Genomic DNA, 21,212 nt, shown 5'->3' on the forward strand with positions numbered 1-21,212 from the left:
ATTAAAATTAACCATTGGTCATCCAGTATCAAGCATTTGGATCATGATAACCACAGATAAAACCAGCTATAGCCTATAACTTAGCACCTCACTATTATGGCAAAATGTAACTTTAAGGTTTCTGTGGTATTTGTATGAAAAACAGTAGCCTAACAGTTAAATACATTATTAAATACTGTACTTATATTCCATTAGTCATTTAATACATTGTCTACATTAATAATAATATTATACAATTCAATATGTATATGCCACATTTCATGGTGCAGTTAATATTAGTAGGCTAACCTTACAGTAAATCCATGGTAGGCTAAATGGATTCAGTATCAATTCAGATTCTGACTGTATCGTTGAAGGCAGTGTTTCTACTTTTTGTCAGCTGTGTTTCATCTGCCTTTAAACTGGTTTAAACTTGACATTTGTGATCTTCGCTGAACTCAAGCGCTTCTCACTGGATCTCGTGAGCGAGACGATCAGAGTAATCGCGTCTGCGTGAGCTTGCGCTGTGCTGCCGTTTGGACTTTGAGCAGAGTGGATAAATGCTCCATGTGGCGCCCGCGTGAGTTTTGTTCCGCTTTTGGCACATAAACATTATCGAACATGTATCGACCTCTTGATATCGTTTTATCAAGAAAAATTATATCATGATAATTATTGTTATCGTTTTATCACCCAGCCCTAAGCCAACATGAACTTACAAGCATTTTTAAAGACTTTTAAAATGTAAATTTCTACAAATGCCAAGTTTTATAGGTTATTAAAATACTTATGTAGCATTATTTACTAACTCTATATACTATGGATCTAATATAAGACATGCATCCAATTTCTTTCCCAAATGTTAATTCACTTAAGACATAACTAATGTATTTATGTATAGGGTTGGGTATCGTTTGAATTTGAACGATTCTGATTCCGATTCCTTGTTTCGATTCCGGTTCCTAACGATTCTCGATTCTGATTCTTTTAAGAGGCAGGGTCAAAAAAGTTTAGCTAACCTTGCTAACCAACGGCCTTTCTGAAGGAAATAATCCTTTCTGAAGGAAATACTCCTTCTGTAAAAATACTCCTTTTGTCACAAATTTTGCATTTTGCTGAGATTTCGTTATTTTTAGAAAAGTGAAGCCACACTTTGGATCGCGGACGTAAGGTACTCATGTTCGCGTGGTTATGCCAACACTTCCGGTAGACGCTTCTCTTCGTTGGTGTTGTTCAGCGGTTTCTTCTTCCGCTCGGCGGACTGTGAATATCGAAACTAGGAATCGAAATTTTAACTTTTGAACGATTCCGGGGAAAACGAAAAAGTTAGTCTCGGTTCCAATCGATACTCGATTCTCGATACCCAACCCTGTTTATGTAAATCCTCATGAAGATGATCCTCACGAAGATGGACAGACATATTTTTGTGTATATTTGACCGTTTAGGCATGTGTCTGAAACCCCAAGTATACTTTGCTCATCTGTGTTTTGCTCCATCTCACAGCGCACACAGACAAAGCGTGCAGGATCAGTCTCTTTCGCGGTTTAATGCACTTTTATTAACTCTTTTTAAAATAAAGCATGTTCCGCAATAGACTGCATTTTACGACAGTCACGTTACATGATTTCACTGATTTGGATTAAGCTTTTAAGGCTTTTATGGTATTCAAAAACAGTGTCTCTTTCAATTAGTACCGGAACTTCAATTTCTACTATAAAGAGGCTCTCCAGTGTGTTCATGTTTTTAATCATGGATATCTGATCTTAAGGGACTAAACAGAAGAAATAAACCGGAGAAGATTTCCACGTCAAACAAGGCAGAGCCTCAGAGCACATCCACCCATTACATAAACGCCACGAACCAATGGTATTTTGAACGCATTTACAGCGAGACAGTTTCAAACTGCTGAAACAAAAACAAAACAAACTTGGCCTGATTTCGCTTGAAGTATATCAGCGCCTTTACCCTTTCTCCAATAGCAGGGCCACAGAAGTTGACATCTGCCAATAATAAGAACATGTCTTGCTTATTATTCACCTCTTTCTCTGTTGTCACGGCGATCTCTCTCTGCATGTCCTCCCCGCCGCTCATCTCTGGGCTGTTCTCCTCTCGGTCTGTCGTTGTCATAGCGATCACGATCAGTGTTCCTCTCTGAGCTCCTCTCTCTCAAACCACTGCTGCGGGACTCCCAGCTGTCATGCCCACTAGCACTGCTAGCGTCAGTCTGTGATGCTCTACCACCACGAGAGGTACCTGAAAAACAAAATTCAACACACATCCTCTGCCTGAGTATTTAAAATGTATTTTTATTATTTCATTTTTATATAAAGTTCTCATATTATTCCATTACTCCTTAAAAAGTAGCTAATAATTGTTAAATTTTATGAAAAGAACGTAACATTGCTTTCAATTAGCATTTTTCAAGCTGAAGCGCTCCTCCTGCTCGCAAGTGCATCTTTTTAAACTTTAAAATGGTATTTTTGCTGTGGACAAGCGCAAAACAGGATTCTGATGTGTAAAAACAGCAAAAGTAATTTAGCAACACAGTTAACACTTTGTTTTTGTATTTAGGTGTGTTGCAATACACCAATATTAAAGATTACTGTTACTATGATAAAAAAACACAGTTATTCCAACATATATGCAATATATTAAATGATTCACTGTCAGCATTTACCTTAAATTTAAATTAGTTCTGCTCAATTATGGTGAAAATCAGAGAATCATGATTATTTTTGGTCAACATTGAAATCACGAATATTGAAATCACGATCCAAGTCTTATTTCACTACATGAGTAATTTTAAATATCACTGAAATTTCACAATAATTATCGATACTTCAGCTAAATGAATACTAGGTTAATGGTAACACTTTATTTGAAGGGGTGTGCATAAGACTAGAGGTCGACCGATTCATCGGATTTGCCGATTAATCGGCACCGATAGTTGATTGGTGGAACTATCGTTATCGGCAAAAATCCGCACCGATAGTTATTTCCTGGTTTCGTCCGTTGCCGGGGCGGCTGAGAAGTGCGCGCTGTCATTCATTACACAGTACGAGAGAGCTGAGAAGGGTCTGCTGGCATCATGCAGTACAAGAGCGGCCTCTAGAGGTGTCATAAAAACTATCTGATGCCTCGTATTGTTTATTTCGACACGTGACACTGCGCGCTGCACTGAGAGCGCGCGCTGTGTGGAGAGTGGAGATCGCTGACATCTGATGCGTGTGCTAAAGCACGGACAGCGAAAAGGTATATACACAGGACATTTTTTGTCATATCATTATAAACTGATGAATTTGTTGACTAAATGCTGCATTTGTAGAGAAAGAACCGCACAACAGTATGTTTGTTTGCCTTCGAGAGTGGCTGAGAGGACGCACATTAGTTAGGTACCTCAATATACCTCAAGCGGTTAAAACACTGACACAAAAATACACCTAAGTCCGACCAGAATGTTTAATGTCACAAATTGTTACCATCTATTTGCATTAGTTTATATCCAGCTTGTCACTTTGATGCATTCATTATGCAGCGACGTCGCATATAAGCTAGAGACGTATGATAGCAAACTGATATGTTCATACAGCCGACAAAAACAAATGAATCAGAGAAGCATTCGATTTCGGTTCTTTTTTCACCATTTTTTTATTACATATTTATTTTTATTAAATATTCATTAAGTTCTATAAAATACAGGGCTCCAGACTGCGACCAAATAGTCGCATTTTGAGAGTGTGCGACCGGTAAATTTGCCACACGTTAAACGCATGGTAAGCGTGGAAGGGACGCGTCAATGAATCCGTGACAAGAATAGCGCGATTAAACGTCTGTGGGAACATGAGAGACGGAGTGAGACGGAAACAAATATCACAACCTGATGTGCGTCTGAGCAATAAGCGATCTATCGACACATTACCTAGCAGCGAATACAAACAAAATGAAAGTGGAACTAAAATACGCAACTCATATAGGCTATGCTTCACGGACCGTTGGCGTTTTGTTTTGTTGGATAGACAGAGCAGCGCATAGTGGAGCCCCCCGAACCACCGACAGTAATAAAGCCCCGAACTTGCCAGTCGCTGGTTAACACATTAATTAACATTAGCTAAGGTTAATAAATGCTGTTCATTGTTTGTTAATTAACATACTACATTTTTAAATTAAGGTTTTTATTTGTTAACCATAGTTAAAACTCTATGAACTAACATGAATGATCAAGGTGAAATTCTATTGCTCAAATATTAATGCTGTAAACATTTATATTGCATAATGCACATAGTTCATGTAAACTAGCTAATAAATCATTGTTAACAAATTGGACTTGCAACATGTTATAGCTAAAGAAACACACATTTGACATATTTTATTGTTTAAATTATTTTCAGATGGCAAATTTAGTTATTATTTGAAAAAGAACAGTTAAACAGTTACATTTGTAATGTGTAATTTGTTATTTAGAGTATTATTTTTTGTTTGTTTGAAAGAATGACTTTTATTGACATGTTTTCATGGTTCATAGAGTTTTTTGTATTTTTATAATAAAGTTCAGCACTGTTTTACTTGGAGTGTTATGTTTGTTTTTATCCAGTATCAATTTTAAAAACTATCGGTTGATTAATCGGTTATCGGCAAGTACAGCCCAACCTAGGTATCGTTATCGGTAAAATTCAATATCGGTCGACCTCTACATAAGACTGTCATGACACTGTCATAATCATGACATAACACCTGTCATGAACAAGGAGTCTTTATGAATGTTTATGACTGTTGTCATTAAGTGTCATTCGGTAAATTATGACACTTTTAATGCAAAGTTGACATTGTTTAAAATGTCTTTGTTATGACAACTTGACATTAACAAAGACAAAAATGTCTTTGTCATGACAACTTGACATTAACCAAAACAAAAATGTCTTGATTATGACAACTTGACATTAACAAAGACAGAAATGTCTTTGTTATGACAACTTGACATTAACCAAGAAATCATAACTAGTCCAACGTGTTCCACTTTACTTGAGGTAAGGGGAAATATTAATGACACTGTTGTTAAAGCATTTGACAGTGCAATAACCCTTAATGACATCTTTATAACTAGTACAATGTGTTCCACTTTACTTGAGGGACAAGTAAAATATTCATGTCACAGTTATAATGGTGTCATGACAACCAAAGTTAAAACCAACCATAACATATGAAAGGGACAGGGTAATGTAATGTTAACACAAAGCTAAATAACTTCTTTAAGTTTGATAATTAGACCGGTTGATTTCTTGGTTAATGTCAAGTTGTTAATGTCAAGTCGTCATAACAAAGACATTTTAAACAATGTCAACTTTGCATTTAAAGTGTCATAATTTACCGAATGACACTTAATGACAACAGTAATAAAATAAAGTGTACAATAAAATAAAGTGTTACCAGGTTAATTTATGTAAGAAAAATCCTCAAAATAATTACATTATACAAGTAAACAGTCAGCAAATAAGCAAATAAACAGCAAATAAACAAAAAAATAAACAACAATAAAATAAAGTGTTACCAGGTTAATTTATGTAAGAAAAATCCTCAAAATAATTACATTATACAAGTAAACAGTCAGCAATATAATAACAAAGAAACTAATTTCATACAAAATGGAAAAATTAAATAGTGTTTAAAGTTTTTCAGGAAGATGTATTAACAATGGTATTCAGATAAGAAATAACAAAATGTAATGTAAAAATGTAATAAATGTAAAAATAAAAAGTCTTACTGTACACATTCAATATAGATCAATCCTTATTTAAGCTATTCAGTCAAGATCAGTGAGTGATTGTCCTATGACATTTGTTATTGGATCATTAATGACCGACTGCCAGTTTATTAGGCTGCTGTCACTTTAAGAGCTAATGCATGGATCCAATATACTCTTACACACGTGTTTTCCTTCTCAACTGTGTATGTTTACTTAAAGCCACACTGCGGAACTTTTTGGCCACTAGATGGTGCTCGACATGTAATTTTCACGTCCAACGTCCCTAGAGGCCACAAGCTCCGCAGCACTGTCGCAAATTAAAGTCAACAAACAGTCAACCGGTCAGCCTCCCGTGTCTTTAGATTGTGTGTGCTTGTGCTTTTACTGTCTATGGTGCTTGCAGTGTATGAGGCGGGCTGGGCAGCCTTGCTGCGCTTGATTCCCTTATAGCAGTCGGCTGAGAGAGCGAGCGGGGTGATCCCCGTGGGGATTATCATGTCTGTGAGTGAATGTGGGCGCGGGACAGCGGACACATTCACTGCACTGAAAACACCATCGGCCAGAGCTGAGGTGGAGAGAGGTGGAATGTAGAGGTCCCTTGTCAAGATCTGGGATCCGTCAGCCCCCCATAAGAACTTTTATGGACGACTTGACAGTGATGACAACATTTGTTCCAGGATGCAGGTGGCTCCTCCAGGGGCTTGAAAGTCTCATCTCCTGGGCAAGGATGAGCTTCAAGCCCGCTAAGTCCAGTTCTCTGGTCCTAAAGAAGGGTAAAGTGTCCGACCGTTTTCGTTTTTCCCTGGGAAAGACAATGATTCCATCGGTGTCTGAAAGACCAGTCAAGAGCCTGGGGAAGATCTTTGATAGCTCCTTGAAGGACTCAGTGGCCATAAAACAAACCAAGCACGACCTGATTTCCTGGCTTACAGCGATTGATAGATCTGGCCTCCCCGGAAAATTCAAAGCATGGATATACAAACACAGAGTCTTGCCAAGAATACTCTGGCCCTTGTTAGTCTACGAGGTATCCTCATCAACAGTCCAGCTGCTTGAGAAGACTATCACCCAGTTCCTCAGAAAATGGCTGGGACTCCCTCGGTCCTTGAGCAGCATTGCCCTGTACGGCCATTCCACCAAGTTGCATCTTCCGTTTAGTGGACTAACTGAGGAATTCAAAGTCACCCGCTCCAGAGAGGTGTTGATGTACAGGGACTCCAGGGACACAAAAGTTGCAGCAGCAGGAATCCTTGTAAAGACCGGGAGGAAGTGGCAGGCGCAAGAAGCCGTCAACAGAGCTGAGGCGCGACTAAGGCACAAAACGCTGGTGAGCTCCGTGGCGACGGGACGAGCAGGTCTTGGTTGTTTTCCCAAGCCATGTTACGATCTGGCCTGGGGGAAAGAGAGGCGTAGAATGATTTAGGATGAGATACGAGCAGAGGTGGAGGAAGAATGCTGCACCAAAATGGCCGGCAGGTCCAAACAAGGAGCGTGGACAAGGTGGGAACACGTAGACCCACGCAGAATTACTTGGGCAGAGCTCTGGAAAGCAGAGCCATTTCGGATTAAGTTTCTTGTCCAATCGGTCTATGACATCCTCCCAAGCTCGGCTAACCTGCATACCTGGGGCCTGGCAGATACTCCCGAGTGCAAGCTGTGTCAGAAGAGGGGCACGCTGGAGCACATATTGAGCAGGCAACATCACAGCCACTTCTCTCCGCCCATACATGGTGTTAACATCCGAGTCTACTAGGCAAGTGGTCATCCTGGAACTAACTGTCCCCTGGGAAGATCGTATTGAAGAGGCCCACGAGCGCAAGAGGGCTAAATATAGAGCTCAGCTCGGAGTGCCGTAACAACGGCTGGAAAGCTTGCTGCGAGCCAGTTGAGGTCGGATGCCGAGGCTTCGTTGGTCGCTCATTGCTGCAAACCCTCAAACTCCTTGGAGTGAAAGGACTACAGCTGAAGAAGGCCACCACAAACGGCTTTTCGTGGCTGCAGATCCGTAGGGGGGAAACGTGGAGCAACATGCCACTTGGACACAAGCCGGGGACTGATCACCCATGGCTGGGTCACCCGGGTGAGGGAGTATGAAGATTAAAGACCTGAAACACCCTATGACCCCGGATACTTCACTGATGACGTGTCCAAGTAGCACCAGAAGGTGTACACAAACTCATATATATATATATATATATATATATATATATATATATATATATATATATATATATATATATATATATATATATATATATATATATATATATATATATATATTTTTTTTTTTATATATATATATATATATATATATATATACCCATATTTGAAGTTATAGTTTTACCCCTAAATATTAAAAGCTATTTTCACCAGTTATCACAGTAATAAAGGAATGGTTTAAAGTTTAAACAGCAAAAACGTTGAGCTACTAGAACATTGTACACAGATAAAGTGGTAACAGTGAAATCACTGTTTTACTCCAAAAAAGCCAAGCATAAAAACATTCTTACTTTGGCAATTGTGGCTTTATTTGAGAAATTGCTGAAGTGCAATGAACAACGTAGTATGCAACAATAAGATGCACATTTTTTGTAAACACAAACATTATGTATATAACCCAGTATATCTTTAACTTGTGCAAACTGCAAAGTTGCAAACATTCTGAAACAAAATAATAAAATAAATATCTAATACTGAGGTGCATTGACCAAAGAATGCATACTTGAATATAAAGTATGAAACAAACATGACACTTGGAGTGTGTTGAACATAAAAATGAATAAGACAATCCCAGAATAAACACTGTATTTGGTCTTGGTTAGTTAGGTATTTTACACTTAAAGCCCTGTTTTAAGATCGTTTCTGATGAAATAGAACGGTTAAGATTGAAATTTGGACAAATGCTGTTGTCCCGAGAATTTTAGGTTTGTGCGTTAGCACCCACACAATCATTCATAAAACGCATTAAACATTCGTCTACAAAGACGTCAAACTCACCGAGTGGTCAGGGATGTTCACTGATATGCTCACACAAACATCGCTGCAAAATATGCTTTCCAAGTTTTTGTCCGACTCTATTGACTTGACTTGGTACGAAACTACCATTAAACCCTGTGTTGTTGTGTGGAATCTGGTGCGCGCGCGGCGGCCGGTGCTGGGCGCACGCGATAGGAAATGGCAGCATTGCTGATACTCATTTTTAGCTCAATACAGACCGATTTCACGCAAAACAGGCATAAATTACATGCATTGTGAACGTCAGACTTATAATCATTTTCGTTCCGTCTCATCAACGAAAACGTCTCGTCATGTTTTAGTCACCTCAGAGCTATTTTTAGCTAGTCATCGTCGCGTTATCGTCATAAAAAAACGCGTTAACGAAATCATTTCGTTATAGTCATCACTGACGAAAACATCACTGCTGGTCAAATAGGTTATATGGGCAAAAAGTTAGAGTTGGAAACATCTTATTATTTAATATCCATATAAAGTATTGTTTTTAAAGTTGGCCATTTACATTTCTAACACACATTTCAAAATTAAGGATTCATTATTTTGATATGTGCATTGCATTAGCTTGCATTGGATAACAGTTGATAATCTATTTCATCTGTGTCTGTCTATTTCTTTAGGCTATGCATCTGTGCGTTCGTCCATTCACACACCCAATTCATATTTAAACAGTCTTTTTGATTTTACAGATCTGTATAGAACAAATCTCAGTAGTCTATATAGTCTTACTAATGTCGGAGCGAAAGTGAATGAACGCCCAGCGCTCGAGCGCCTGTCTGTGCGCGCATTTAATATTTAAACAGTCTTTGTGCAGTTTACAGACACTATTCAATAATGCAATTAGAATAAAGCACTCAAGAAGAAATGACTTACATCAGCTGCATCCGTGTGCTCCTAGAAATGAAACGGGTAACTGAGGTAACTTTTCCAGGATTATTATGACAGCATTATTCCTCAAAGTGCAGCAACACAAGGTAAAGGTTAGATTTGTGATAAACTGGATGTTTTATCCAGCTGATGTGGGTGTTTTCATGGCTTGCCTCAACATTAGATCTCATTAACACATCATACGCTATAATTAGGTGAAAGGAAAAAGACTGACATTTCTCTCTTTTCATACAGATTACATCAACTGAGGATTGTTGCTTTTTTATATAAATTACTTCGTTTAAAAATTAGAATTCTGGCATCATAAAGAGAGATCTTTCCTGTCTCTGTGACAAGTATTTAATCAATTACAGTTCATTTTTCGGACTCGTTTCAGAAAGTTTTTTGCAGACACAGAGTGAGTTGAAAGCGCACTCTGTTTATTTTACAAAAACACAAGGTTTTGATGTTAATAAGAGAAGACCCTCTATAGTTTATAATCATGTATTGATTTTATTTATATGACCATTAATGATGGAGTATTTTAAGTCTATGTTGCAGCTATGTGGGGAAAAAAAACGATCAAAACGCGGGGACACGTTTTTGGTCCTCAGAGGGTTAATCAACCGATATTTTTAAAATGGATACTGGATAAAAATATAACACTCCAAGTAAAACAATGCTGAACTGAAATGTGCTAAATTAAACAAATATGAATATATCAAAATGAGAAATTCTATAGAAAATAATTTAAACATTAAAAATATTACAGGTTTCTTTAGCTATAACCTAGAAACAGGTAAATTTCACAGGTAACACTTTTCAAGTCCCATTTGTTAACAAGGATGTATTAGCTAGTTTTCAAGCTATATAGGCTACATTATGCAATATAATTTTTTTTACAGCATGTATTAATATTTGAGCAACACAATTGTACCTTGATCATTCATGTTAGTTTATAGTACGTTAACTGAGGTTAACAGATAAAATAAAAAAATAAGTCAATTTAAAATGTATTAGTAAATGTTGACATTAACAAACATCTAGTCAACAAATTAATTACTTTATAATGATATGGCAACATGGACTGTTGTGTTCTGTATTCATACCGTTTCTCTGTCAGTGTTTTAAATGTGCATCTGAAGTGCAGAGCACTCTGTGAAGCATCTTTCTGTGCAGTGCACAGCCTCACTTTACAATAAACAACCGGCGGTTCCAGTGATAGTTTTTATTTGTCCTATAGAGGCCGCTCTTGCTCTGTATAATACCAGCAGTCTCTCCTCAGTGCTCTCTTACTGTGTAATGACAGCACACTCTTCTCAGCCGCTCCAGCCACGGAGGCAACCCGGAAAAACTTGGTATGGATTTTTGTAGGGGTTTTTCGGTACCGATATGTCTGCAAAACTAATGAATCGGTAGACCTCTAAACAAGGCTATTATTATCAAAGCATGTGAGCAGAGTGGGAAGTGAATGAGTCTGTAGCATCATTTTACCAGTTCTGCCAAGCACAGCTATACCACGTTACAGAACAGTATAGGGCTATTCCAAACAGAACAGTCTACTACAGAGAAATTTCAAATTTCATTGACAGGTTATTTGAGCAGACTTTGCTTTTCCAGTAAGCGTGATCATTCAGTACATGAGTAGAGCATTCACTTGGGCCATGAGCAGCTGTGCAGAGTGGAACATTGAGTAGAGCAAACTGGGTGCTGGTACAGACTTACCTACTCGGTCAGTGTCGCTTTGAAGTTGTGCATCTACGGATGCGGAGCCACACACAAAATTACAAAAAAATGCTGTGAAACCTGAGTGCTGAACACTGAGGGGCAGGGCGGCATATATTTTCAGCCTATTTTCTCTTTCAGCCAAAAACTGAAAATGTCTTTTTCGGCTGATATTTTTTCGCAGGCCCAAATTTCGGTGCATCCCTAGTGAAAAACTCTACGGCATTTTGACATTTTTGTATTTAGGCACATATCCGAAGCCCAGTTGCTTATGTGCATTTGCCTTCGACTCAGAGCGCACACACAGAAAGAAACCAGGGAACAGTGTTTTGCGGCTTAATGTTAATTCTTAATGCTTTTAATAACACTGTTTAATTTTAAACATGCCCTACAGTTACAGTAGATGGCATTTTACAATACTCACTTATTTGGCTGATTTGGAGGTTAAGTTTGGGAACACTGTGAAGGAAAGGAAGGTGTGCTGGCTGGAGGGAATGCAGCACAGTAATCGTATTACCTCAATTATCTTGTTTTCAGAATCATTGGAAGCCAAAATTGAAATCGAAAAACAATTCTGATTAAATCACACAGCCCCAACTGATATTATTATTCATTAATTAAAAATGTCTATAGATATCACAATAATATTGTTATCATTAATTCTTTTGGCCACAATAACCATGTAATGAAATTCTAATATTATCACAGTTTTTTGGATGTAACTGAACAAAAAATGTGAGGTAGTTGGCCCACTCAAGCATCTTCTCACCTTTCTCTGTGGCATCTGATCCACGGCCCCGCCCTCTGCCTGTTCTTTCAGCTCGGGATTCATTCCTGTTGTCCACTCTGCTCTCATTTCTCATTTCCTCCCTTCCATGTCCTCTTCCATAATTCCTTTCCTCTTGGGTTGTTGTTTCCTTCTTTCTATGGGGTTCATTTCTTTCTCTCTCTCTTTCCCTCTCTTTTTCTCTTTCCCGGTCCCTTTCCCTATGCTCCAGGGATTCCCGTCCTGAGCGGTCTCGCGTTTCTGCTGCACGGGCATCCCGAGTGTCTTTGACCTCCCCGCGGTGCTGGCGCTCTTCGCGGACATCTCGTCTATCCCGTTCACTGCGGCGGTCTCGGCTGTCCCTACAATCACGCTCATCTCGGGAAGAACTCTGCTCAATATCGTAGTCTCGCTCATCACGGCTGCTGTCTTTCTCACGTTTCCCGCGGCTCTCTAAGGGCAGAATTGAAATTAAGTGAACAACGGAGTGCATCACGTGTATCACCGCTTCCACAAAAATATTAAGCATAATAATGAGAAATGTTTCTTTAGCACCAAATCAGAATATTAGATTGATTTCTGAAGGATCAACTGACACTGAAGACTGGAGTAATGATGCTGAAAATTCAGCTTTTCCCATCACAGGAATAAATAGATTTTAAAATATATTGAAATACAAACAGGTATTTTTAATTGTAATAACATTGTTTACAATATTTCTGTTTTTACGATCAAATAAATACAGCCTTGGTTAGCATAACAGACTTCTTTCAAAAATATTTTTCAAAATCATACAAATACCAACTTTTGAATGCTAGTGTATTTTTACTTAAGGTTCATCATGACACATGCATTATTATGAACCTTAAGTATTTGTAAAATGTTATATGGTTCCCGGTTAACTTTTATTGTGTGCCGTGTTTCAATTAAGTCAGTTCAGTCAGCTGAGGCTCTGAACAAGTCACTGACTTTATGGATGGACTCATTAAAAAAAGAATTGGCTCATTTGTTCGCAAGTCATTAACATCAAAAGCCAAATACTCCAATGACTGTTTAATACAGAAATATGTGTCTCTCACCATCTCTGCGCTCATGCCGCCTCTCCTGCAGTGCTGGACTCCTGTCTCTCTCTGCCCTCCCCCTCTCCCTGCCCTGCGAGCGGTGACTGGGGCTGGACCTACGATGGGCCGGTGTTGGTGAGGGGTCTCTCTGGGGGGTGAGTGAAGAGCGGGAGCGTCGTGATGACTGAGGGGGAGGGGGTGAGGATGAGGATGGAGGAGGAAGGTCTCGGTAAAGAGGAGAGACAGAACCCCGTCTGTGGTGAGGGGATGGGGAGTGTCTCTGGGCAGAGGAGCCAGAGTGTGAAGAGGGAGGGGAGTGGCTGCGGCGGTGATGAGGTGGAGTTCTAGACCTGAGAAAGGAAATGCATGAGATTAAATTGATAGCTCTACACACAATATCTCTAAAACAAAATAGTGATGCAAGTTAAACGTCAGGATATTCCCCACATATCTGTCAGCTTGTAGGGACTTAAAGGGTTAGTTCGCCCATTTAAGACATGAAGTTGTATGCAATCCTTACCAGCACTATAGTGCATACACACTGGCCCACTCTGTTGTCACCCCCCTGGTCAAAGTTCTGACCGCTGGAAGTTTTTCAATTAAGTACTCCCGGCTATTTTCCGGGGCCACAAAACTGTGCGTTTTTATATGAAAAAATGATTTGCGTTTCAAAGCTTGATTAATTTACCACACAAAAAACACGCCGGTCAAAATTCATACCTCAGTTTTAATAGGGCACTATTATCTATCCATTTCTATCCAGGGTTCCTGCACACTTTTTAAAGTAAAATTTAAGGCTTTTTAAGACCTTTTTAAGACCTGAAGAAATCAAAATTAATACCATACATTAGGGGTGTGCGATATTGACAAAAATATATCTCGATATTTTCTACATTTTGTTGATAAACACAAAACAAAAACACAATCAGTAAAATATCAACTAATTATTATCAACAATAATTAGTTGCTATTTCTCTGATTGTGTTTTTGAGCTGGTGCCATGGCTGGTTTAGGCCTGTTGTTGACAGCAGACTCGCGGAGATATTTATATTTTTCATATTCTATGCAGTGGTCAGTTCACAGCAGTGACAGAAATTATTAATTAATGTGCAATATTTGCCACCTTAAATTGATTTCCAGGGGCATTTTCACCTATTTATGGAGATTTTTTTTCCCTAAACTTATTTAGAGTTATGCATCACGTGCATCACGTCTATACAGTAATTATACTTATTTATAGAAAAATATTTAATTACACAATAATTATACAGTACCACTGTTAGCAGTCAAATTAAATCATTCAATCAAAAATCCATCTTTGCAGTGCAGAGGTGACGCAGAAGCAGCATTAGAAGTGGCATTAATATATACACTCCATTTACAATTGCATAAATCAAGCTATAAGGTTTTTTTTTTAAATCAATATTCAATATTTAAATGTGAAATTATTTCTAATTTTAACGTTTTACTTTTAATATGAAACTAAAACCGCCAGTAGGTGGCGGCAAATCGCTGTCTTAATAAGCGAGTAGAGGGAGTCATTCATTCAACCGATTTGTTCAAACGGGAAAGAAGCAAGTGATTGAATCGTTAAAATGACTCGTTCAAAACGCGGATTTCCTTCAAGAAATCATCGCTGTCTGTTGCATTGAGACTCTGCTACGATTTCATTTTGAAATTCTAGTCAGCGAAATAAAGGGAAAATAAGCAATATCGATAATGTTACGTCTAAAAACTAACTCACAATGTCAATTTATTTTTAATTTAACTATTGTATAACATAAATATCACACTTGTGCACGGGAAAACGGCACTCTTACTGATGTGATATTCTAATATAACATGATATAAATATAAGGCAAAAACTAATTTGGGGACATACCTATAACCATAGACATAATAAATAGATGTCTATGCTTATAATTGCACACATCACGCAGTGAAAACACGAAAGACAAATGTGATGTCAGCTCACACTCACAGTGCCTCGTCCATCGTTAAAACAATAGAATATCATAATAACAACATGACATCATGACTTTTGCGTAAACATATATGCCACTTTCGAGTCAGGTGACGTGTTATCTCTACGCATTTTGAGCTATCCGCGTGTATCCGCGTGTATGCGTGTATGTCTACGCCATTAACGTCCGCGTCATTCCGCGTGTCTGTACATGCCGTCAAATCTCCAGTCATAAATGCCATTTACCCCAGTGACGGTTAAGTTTAGGGATGGGGTTGAGGTAAGTCATATCTTATTTTTTCCTAGGATGGTAAGGGAACAGTCATAAATGCCATTAACCCCAGTGACGGTTAGGTTTAGGGACGGGGTTGAGGTAAGTCATATATTTATATAACGTTAAGTCAACGGCGTTCATAAACGCGCTGAAAGGCGATTATGCATCTTGATAGCATGCCAAAAATGGAAATACGAATTGGCGTGTCATACACACGCTACTTCATGAGATCAGTCTGCATAATAAACAATACACATCGCACACCTGTACGCACATAAAGAATTAACTTACGACTTAACTGACATTTGCCAACTTTCTTCTCTCCTCCTCTCCTCTCTCGCGTGCAGGAGACGGACGTTATTCTGCCGCGAATGTGACGCGAATTGTCACGTGAACAAGCAAATCCACAAAGATAGATAAAAATTAATCCGTACGCAAATTAGATGGTTTTAATTGGGAAAACATTAAGATATGACTAAGTCTAAGTGTCATCTAAAATTTAAGACCTTTCATACCTAAAAATATGACTTTATAAGACTTTTAATGGCCTTAAATTTTAAATATCTAATTTAAGACTTTTTAAGGACCTGCTATCAATCCGCGCTGCCGCAACGTCAACAGTGAGCACGTTACGATCAGCTGTTGATAGCGCGCGAATCGCTGACAACATGTCTGACTGCGAAACTTATGATGATTAAACCAATTTTAGCACAATGTCAGACGGATCAGATGATGAAAGTAATTCTAGCACAACGACAAAGGGATACCTTTATGAACCGGAGTATACCGATGCCGAATTAGCAGAAGGAGATAGAACGGGAAGAGAGAGTGAGAGGACAGAGATGAGTTGTCCAAGTTGATGCTGGGCCCAGAGCTGTAGCAAGAGCCAGGATAAACGACAAATGGTGGTGCACTTGTTCAAATTGTCAAGTTATGCCAACAGAGGTAGAAAGCTATTGCTGCCACAAATGGGAACTCAACACATCATGCCACAGATGCAAAACCTATCGATTGACGAGGAGGCCAACGGTCTGCATTAGCAATGACATTTTCCATGCAATGCTACAGTGGGTGGACAACCAGAATGTCGTTTACCGCCGCCGCGGCAAAAATAAACCAGCCGTATTTCAAAGTCGGTGGCGAAATGACCACCAGGTGGCGCAAAGGGACATTTAGCGAAAGCAAAACGTAATTATGTAAAGGTAGCCTACATTTTAAATAGAATATAGCTTTAACTAGAATATAAACTTTTAGGCTATAGGAGAACATTTTATTAATCAAAAGTTAAAATAGGCCTATCTCGCAGTCAGCAAAAATAAAGTGCTGCTTTCAATGACGCTATTGAGGAATGCGAAGACTGAAGAGCGCTTCTCTCGCGTGCGAACACGGACTGCTGAACAACCGAACTTCTGGGCTTTTGTCAGTGAGAAAAGTCGTGGTCGAGTGGTAGAACTTAGGTACAATTATTTTGATGACACTGTTTCGAATCCAGCATAAACATGTATTAAAATTACCTTGCATTTCTATTTTACAAACCCAATTCCATAAAAGTTGGGACACTGTACAAATTGTGAATAAAAACAGAATGCAATGATGTGGAAGTTTCAAATTTCAATAGTATATTTAGAATACAACATAGATGACATATCAAATGTTGAAAGTGAGACATTTTGAATTGCCATGCCAAATATTGGCTCCTTTTGGATTTCATGAGAGCTACAAATTCCAAAAAAGTAGGGACAGGTAGCAATAAGAGGCAGAAAAGTTAAATGTACATATAAGGAACAGCTGGAGGACCAATTTGCAACTTTTTAGGTCAATTGGCAACATGATTGGGTATAAAAAGAGCCTTTCAGAGTGGCAGTGTCTCAGAAGTCAAGGTGGGCAGAGGATCACCAATTCCCCCAATGCTGAGGCAAAAAATAGTGGAGCAATATCAGAAAGGAGTTTCTCAGAGAAAAATTGCAAAGAGTTTGAAGTTATCATCATCAACAGTGCATAATATCATCCAAAGAATCAGAGAATCTGGAACAATCTCTGTGCATAAGGGTCAAGGCCGGAAAACCATACTGAATGCCCGTGATCTTCGGGCCCTTAGACGGCCCTGCACTGCATCACACACAGGAATGCTACTGTAATGGAAATCGCAACATGGGCTCAAGAATACTTCCAGAAAACATTGTCAGTGAACACAATCCACCGTGCCATTCACCGTTGCCGGCTAAAGCTCTATAGGTCAAAAAAGAAGCCATATCTAAACGGGAACCAGAAGCGCAGGCGTTTTCTCTGGGCCAAGGCTCATTTAAAGTGGACTCTAGCAAAGTGGAAAACTGTTCTGTGGTCAGACGAATCAAAATTTGAAGTTCTTTTTGGAAAACTGGGACGCCATGTCATCCGGACTAAAGAGGACAAGGAAAACCCAAGTTGTTATCAGCGCTCAGTTCAGAAGCCTGCATCTCTGATGGTATGGGGTTGCATGAGTGCGTGTGGCATGGGCAGCTTACACATCTGGAAAGGCACCATCAATGCTGAAAGGTATATCCAAGTTCTAGAACAACATATGCTCCCATCCAGACATCGTCTCTTTCAGGGAAGACCTTGTATTTTCCAACAAGACAATGCCAAACCACATACTGCATCAATTACAACATCATGGCTGCGTAGAAGAAGGATCCGGGTACTGAAATGGCCAGCCTGCAGTCCATATCTTTCACCCATAGAAAACATTTGGCGCATCATAAAGAGGAAGATGCAACAAAGAAGACCTAAGACAGTTGAGCAGCTAAAAGCCTTTATTAGACAAGAATGGGACAACATTCCTATTCCTAAACTTGAGCAACTTGTCTCCTCAGTGCCCATACGTTTGCAGACTGTTATTAAAAGAAGAGGGGATGCCACACAGTGGTAAAAATGGCCTTGTCCCAACTTTTTTGAGATGTGTTGATGCCATGAAATTTAAAATCAACTTATTTTTCCCTTAAAATTATGCATTTTCTCAGTTTAAACATTTGATATGTCATCTATGTTGTATTCTAAATATAATATTGAAATTTGAAACTTCCACATCATTGCATTCTGTTTTTATTCACAATTTGTACAGTGTCCCAACTTTTATGGAATTCGGTTTGTACATTAAGGAACAAATATCTTCCAGCAGATTGACTGAAATTACATCTTTAAAAGCAGTTATGTTAAAAAAATTCCATGTAGATTAAAAAAAAAGGAAAAAAAAAAACAAAAACAAAAAAAACATAACCAAGCTAAGCAAGTTTCGATTTGCCGGTGGGGTATTTCCCCCTCCACAGTTATCAATGCTATAATTCGCCTAAATAGACAATATCAAATATGTGTATATATATTTTTTTAAATATGCAACACGCACGTTTAAACAACAAATACCCTTATAAAATCTGAACCAGCGCTTATGACATGCAGCAAGCGTTTCCGTTTCAGTGGCCTTAATATTGTTCGACAAACGCGGCAGTGCTCACTTGAATTTATTTTTCTCATCACAGCTATAATAAAATCATATTTTAAAACTGTAAGAGGTCTCCTTTTTTATGTAAAGTAGCCCAGGCCTACATTCACAATAGGCATAAAGACAGAACGTTTTCTTGCTCATTCGAGCGAACACATGGCCGAGTGGTAGAACATAGGCCTACGGTTCTATCATTACAAAGACATGGGTTCGAAGCTTGATCAAACATGGATTACTGTAGTTGCATTTTATATGTAGGCTATTAATGCAGAAATATTTGTTCTAAAACTCTGTTACACCATTTTTTTTTTTTTGCTTATTTTTATAAAATAAAATTACCATGCATTTCTATTTTACACTAAGGAACAAATCTCTACCAACAGATTGACTGAATTTACATCTTCAAAAGCAGTTATGTAAAAATATAGAAAACAAAACTTAATGGGGTTCCGTGTAGAATTAAAAAAAAACATCCCCCCTCCACAGTAATCAATGCTATAATTAGCCTAAATAGACCATATCAATTATAGCCTATATATATTTATTTATTTTTAAATATGCAACACGCATGTTTAAACAAATAATAAAATCTGAACCAGTGCTTCTGCTCCTGTATTGGGAGATGTCAGTTTCAGTTTCAGTGGCCTTAATACATTGATTCACTGCTTTTTAAAATATCACAAATTGTTTTGAGGTGGTTTTGAACGAAATATTGAAATTTATAATTGAGTATTTTTTGACACACCACGCCCACTGTATCTAAAATCAGGTTTTATTCTGGCATTAATTGTGTTCGACAAACGCGGCGGTGCTCACTTGAATTTATTTTTCTCATAACAGCTAAAATAAAATCATCTTTTAAAACTGTAAAAGGTGTAAAGTAGGCAAAGCTTACACTCACAATAGGTCAACGAAAAAACGTTTTCCTGCTCAGTTGAGCGAATACTCACTCCAGAAACATATGTTTGGGCTATTCTCTGTAAGTGAACACATGGCCGAGTGGTAGAACTTACGATTAGAACATGATAATGACATGGGTTCGAATCCCGATTTAACATGGATAACTGTAGTTAAACTTTATATTTAGGTATTTATGCAGAAAGATTTGTCTAGTTCTAAAACTGTTACACCATTTAGTTTTTTTTTTTGCTTGTATTTATAAATAAAAAAATTCCATTTTACACAAAGGAAGGAACAAAATAGTATCCAACAGAATGACTTCTTTACATCTATAATAATATCAATCGTAATTTCAAAAGAAGTTCCATAAAAAAAAAAATTACGTAAAAAAAAAATACGAGGAGTTCTTTTGCAAAACGCTATAAATCCATTTCAATAGTTTTCAGGAAAACTACATTTTTTACCTAGAACCACACATTTTGTGAAAATTCAAATTATCCTGTTGAAATGTTTTATTGGTCCAGTCTGAACATGTTGAACAATGATTATTAAATCAAACAACAATATTGTTAATGATAAATTAAAAGTTAATTTTTTTCTCCCAAAAACGCTATAATTCCATCAATTTTTTTGTAAAAATATGGTTTGTCTTTAAAAGAAAAGAAAAAAAAAAACCAAGAAGAACATGCAACATATAATCAGGGGCTCATGCTATAAATTAATATAAATTAAATTTAGTAACACAACCTGCAAAAAGTAATGATAGTAATGTTATGTAAAGTTATTTAGTAATAGCCTACATTCCGAGTCATTTTTAGTAAAGTGTCAAACCTGTAACAAATAGTCCTAATTTCTACATATGCAAAAAAACTAATTATTAAAAATGATCAATAATGATAACGATATTCAAAAGTAGGGATGGGCCCCCCTCCAGCACATGCGCACACACACACACACATGCATGTATGCTAACATAGAATGTGAGCAAAGCGGAGCGGCGTGACGCTTAAATACAAGTTAAAAAAAACAAACATAAAATAAACATAGGCAACGTTTCACATTTAGGTTTAATAATATTATGTTACTTATTTTTATTATTTCGTCTATGTTGAGTAGGCTATATGAAAAGGGAACCGCATGAGATGAGTAAGATAGGATCAAAAGCTACCCTATATATCAGAAAATATTTGGGTCAGACATGATTTTGACAACCAATTAAGTTTTGTTTTGCAGAAAGCTTGTAAATTTCGTTTCGGATAAATTATATCTTCATTTTTGTATCTTTTGTATCTTCTAGTTTACTAGAGTTTAGAGCAGCATGTTTGCAACAATAACACAGTCAAACAGAATGTAAGCCCTATGTGTGTGCATGTGCAGTTGTGTGTGTGCATCACACGTTAAATGTTTTAGAATGTAACACAACATTCAAATGCAAATATGCGCCCT

General features: G+C 37.9%; 1 protein-coding gene across 5 annotated transcripts in view; it reads right to left on the reverse strand.

Moving 5' to 3' along the window:
- Positions 1-21,212, reverse strand: part of zc3h13 (zinc finger CCCH-type containing 13) — an 81,939-nt gene that overhangs the window by 33,973 nt on the left and 26,754 nt on the right. For all 5 annotated transcript variants that reach the window (XM_039672437.2, XM_089132239.1, XM_039672436.2 and 2 more), the window contains 3 exons: positions 13,170-13,501; positions 12,094-12,543; positions 2,018-2,233 (listed from right to left, as the gene is read on the reverse strand). In XM_039672437.2, coding sequence (XP_039528371.2) covers positions 2,018-2,233; positions 12,094-12,543; positions 13,170-13,501 — 998 coding nt within the window. The remainder of the gene's footprint in view (positions 1-2,017; positions 2,234-12,093; positions 12,544-13,169; positions 13,502-21,212) is intronic.

This window comes from Pimephales promelas, chromosome 6 (assembly GCF_988280905.1).
Source record: "Pimephales promelas chromosome 6, fPimPro1.hap1.1, whole genome shotgun sequence".
NCBI classification, from domain to species: domain Eukaryota; kingdom Metazoa; phylum Chordata; class Actinopteri; order Cypriniformes; family Leuciscidae; genus Pimephales; species Pimephales promelas.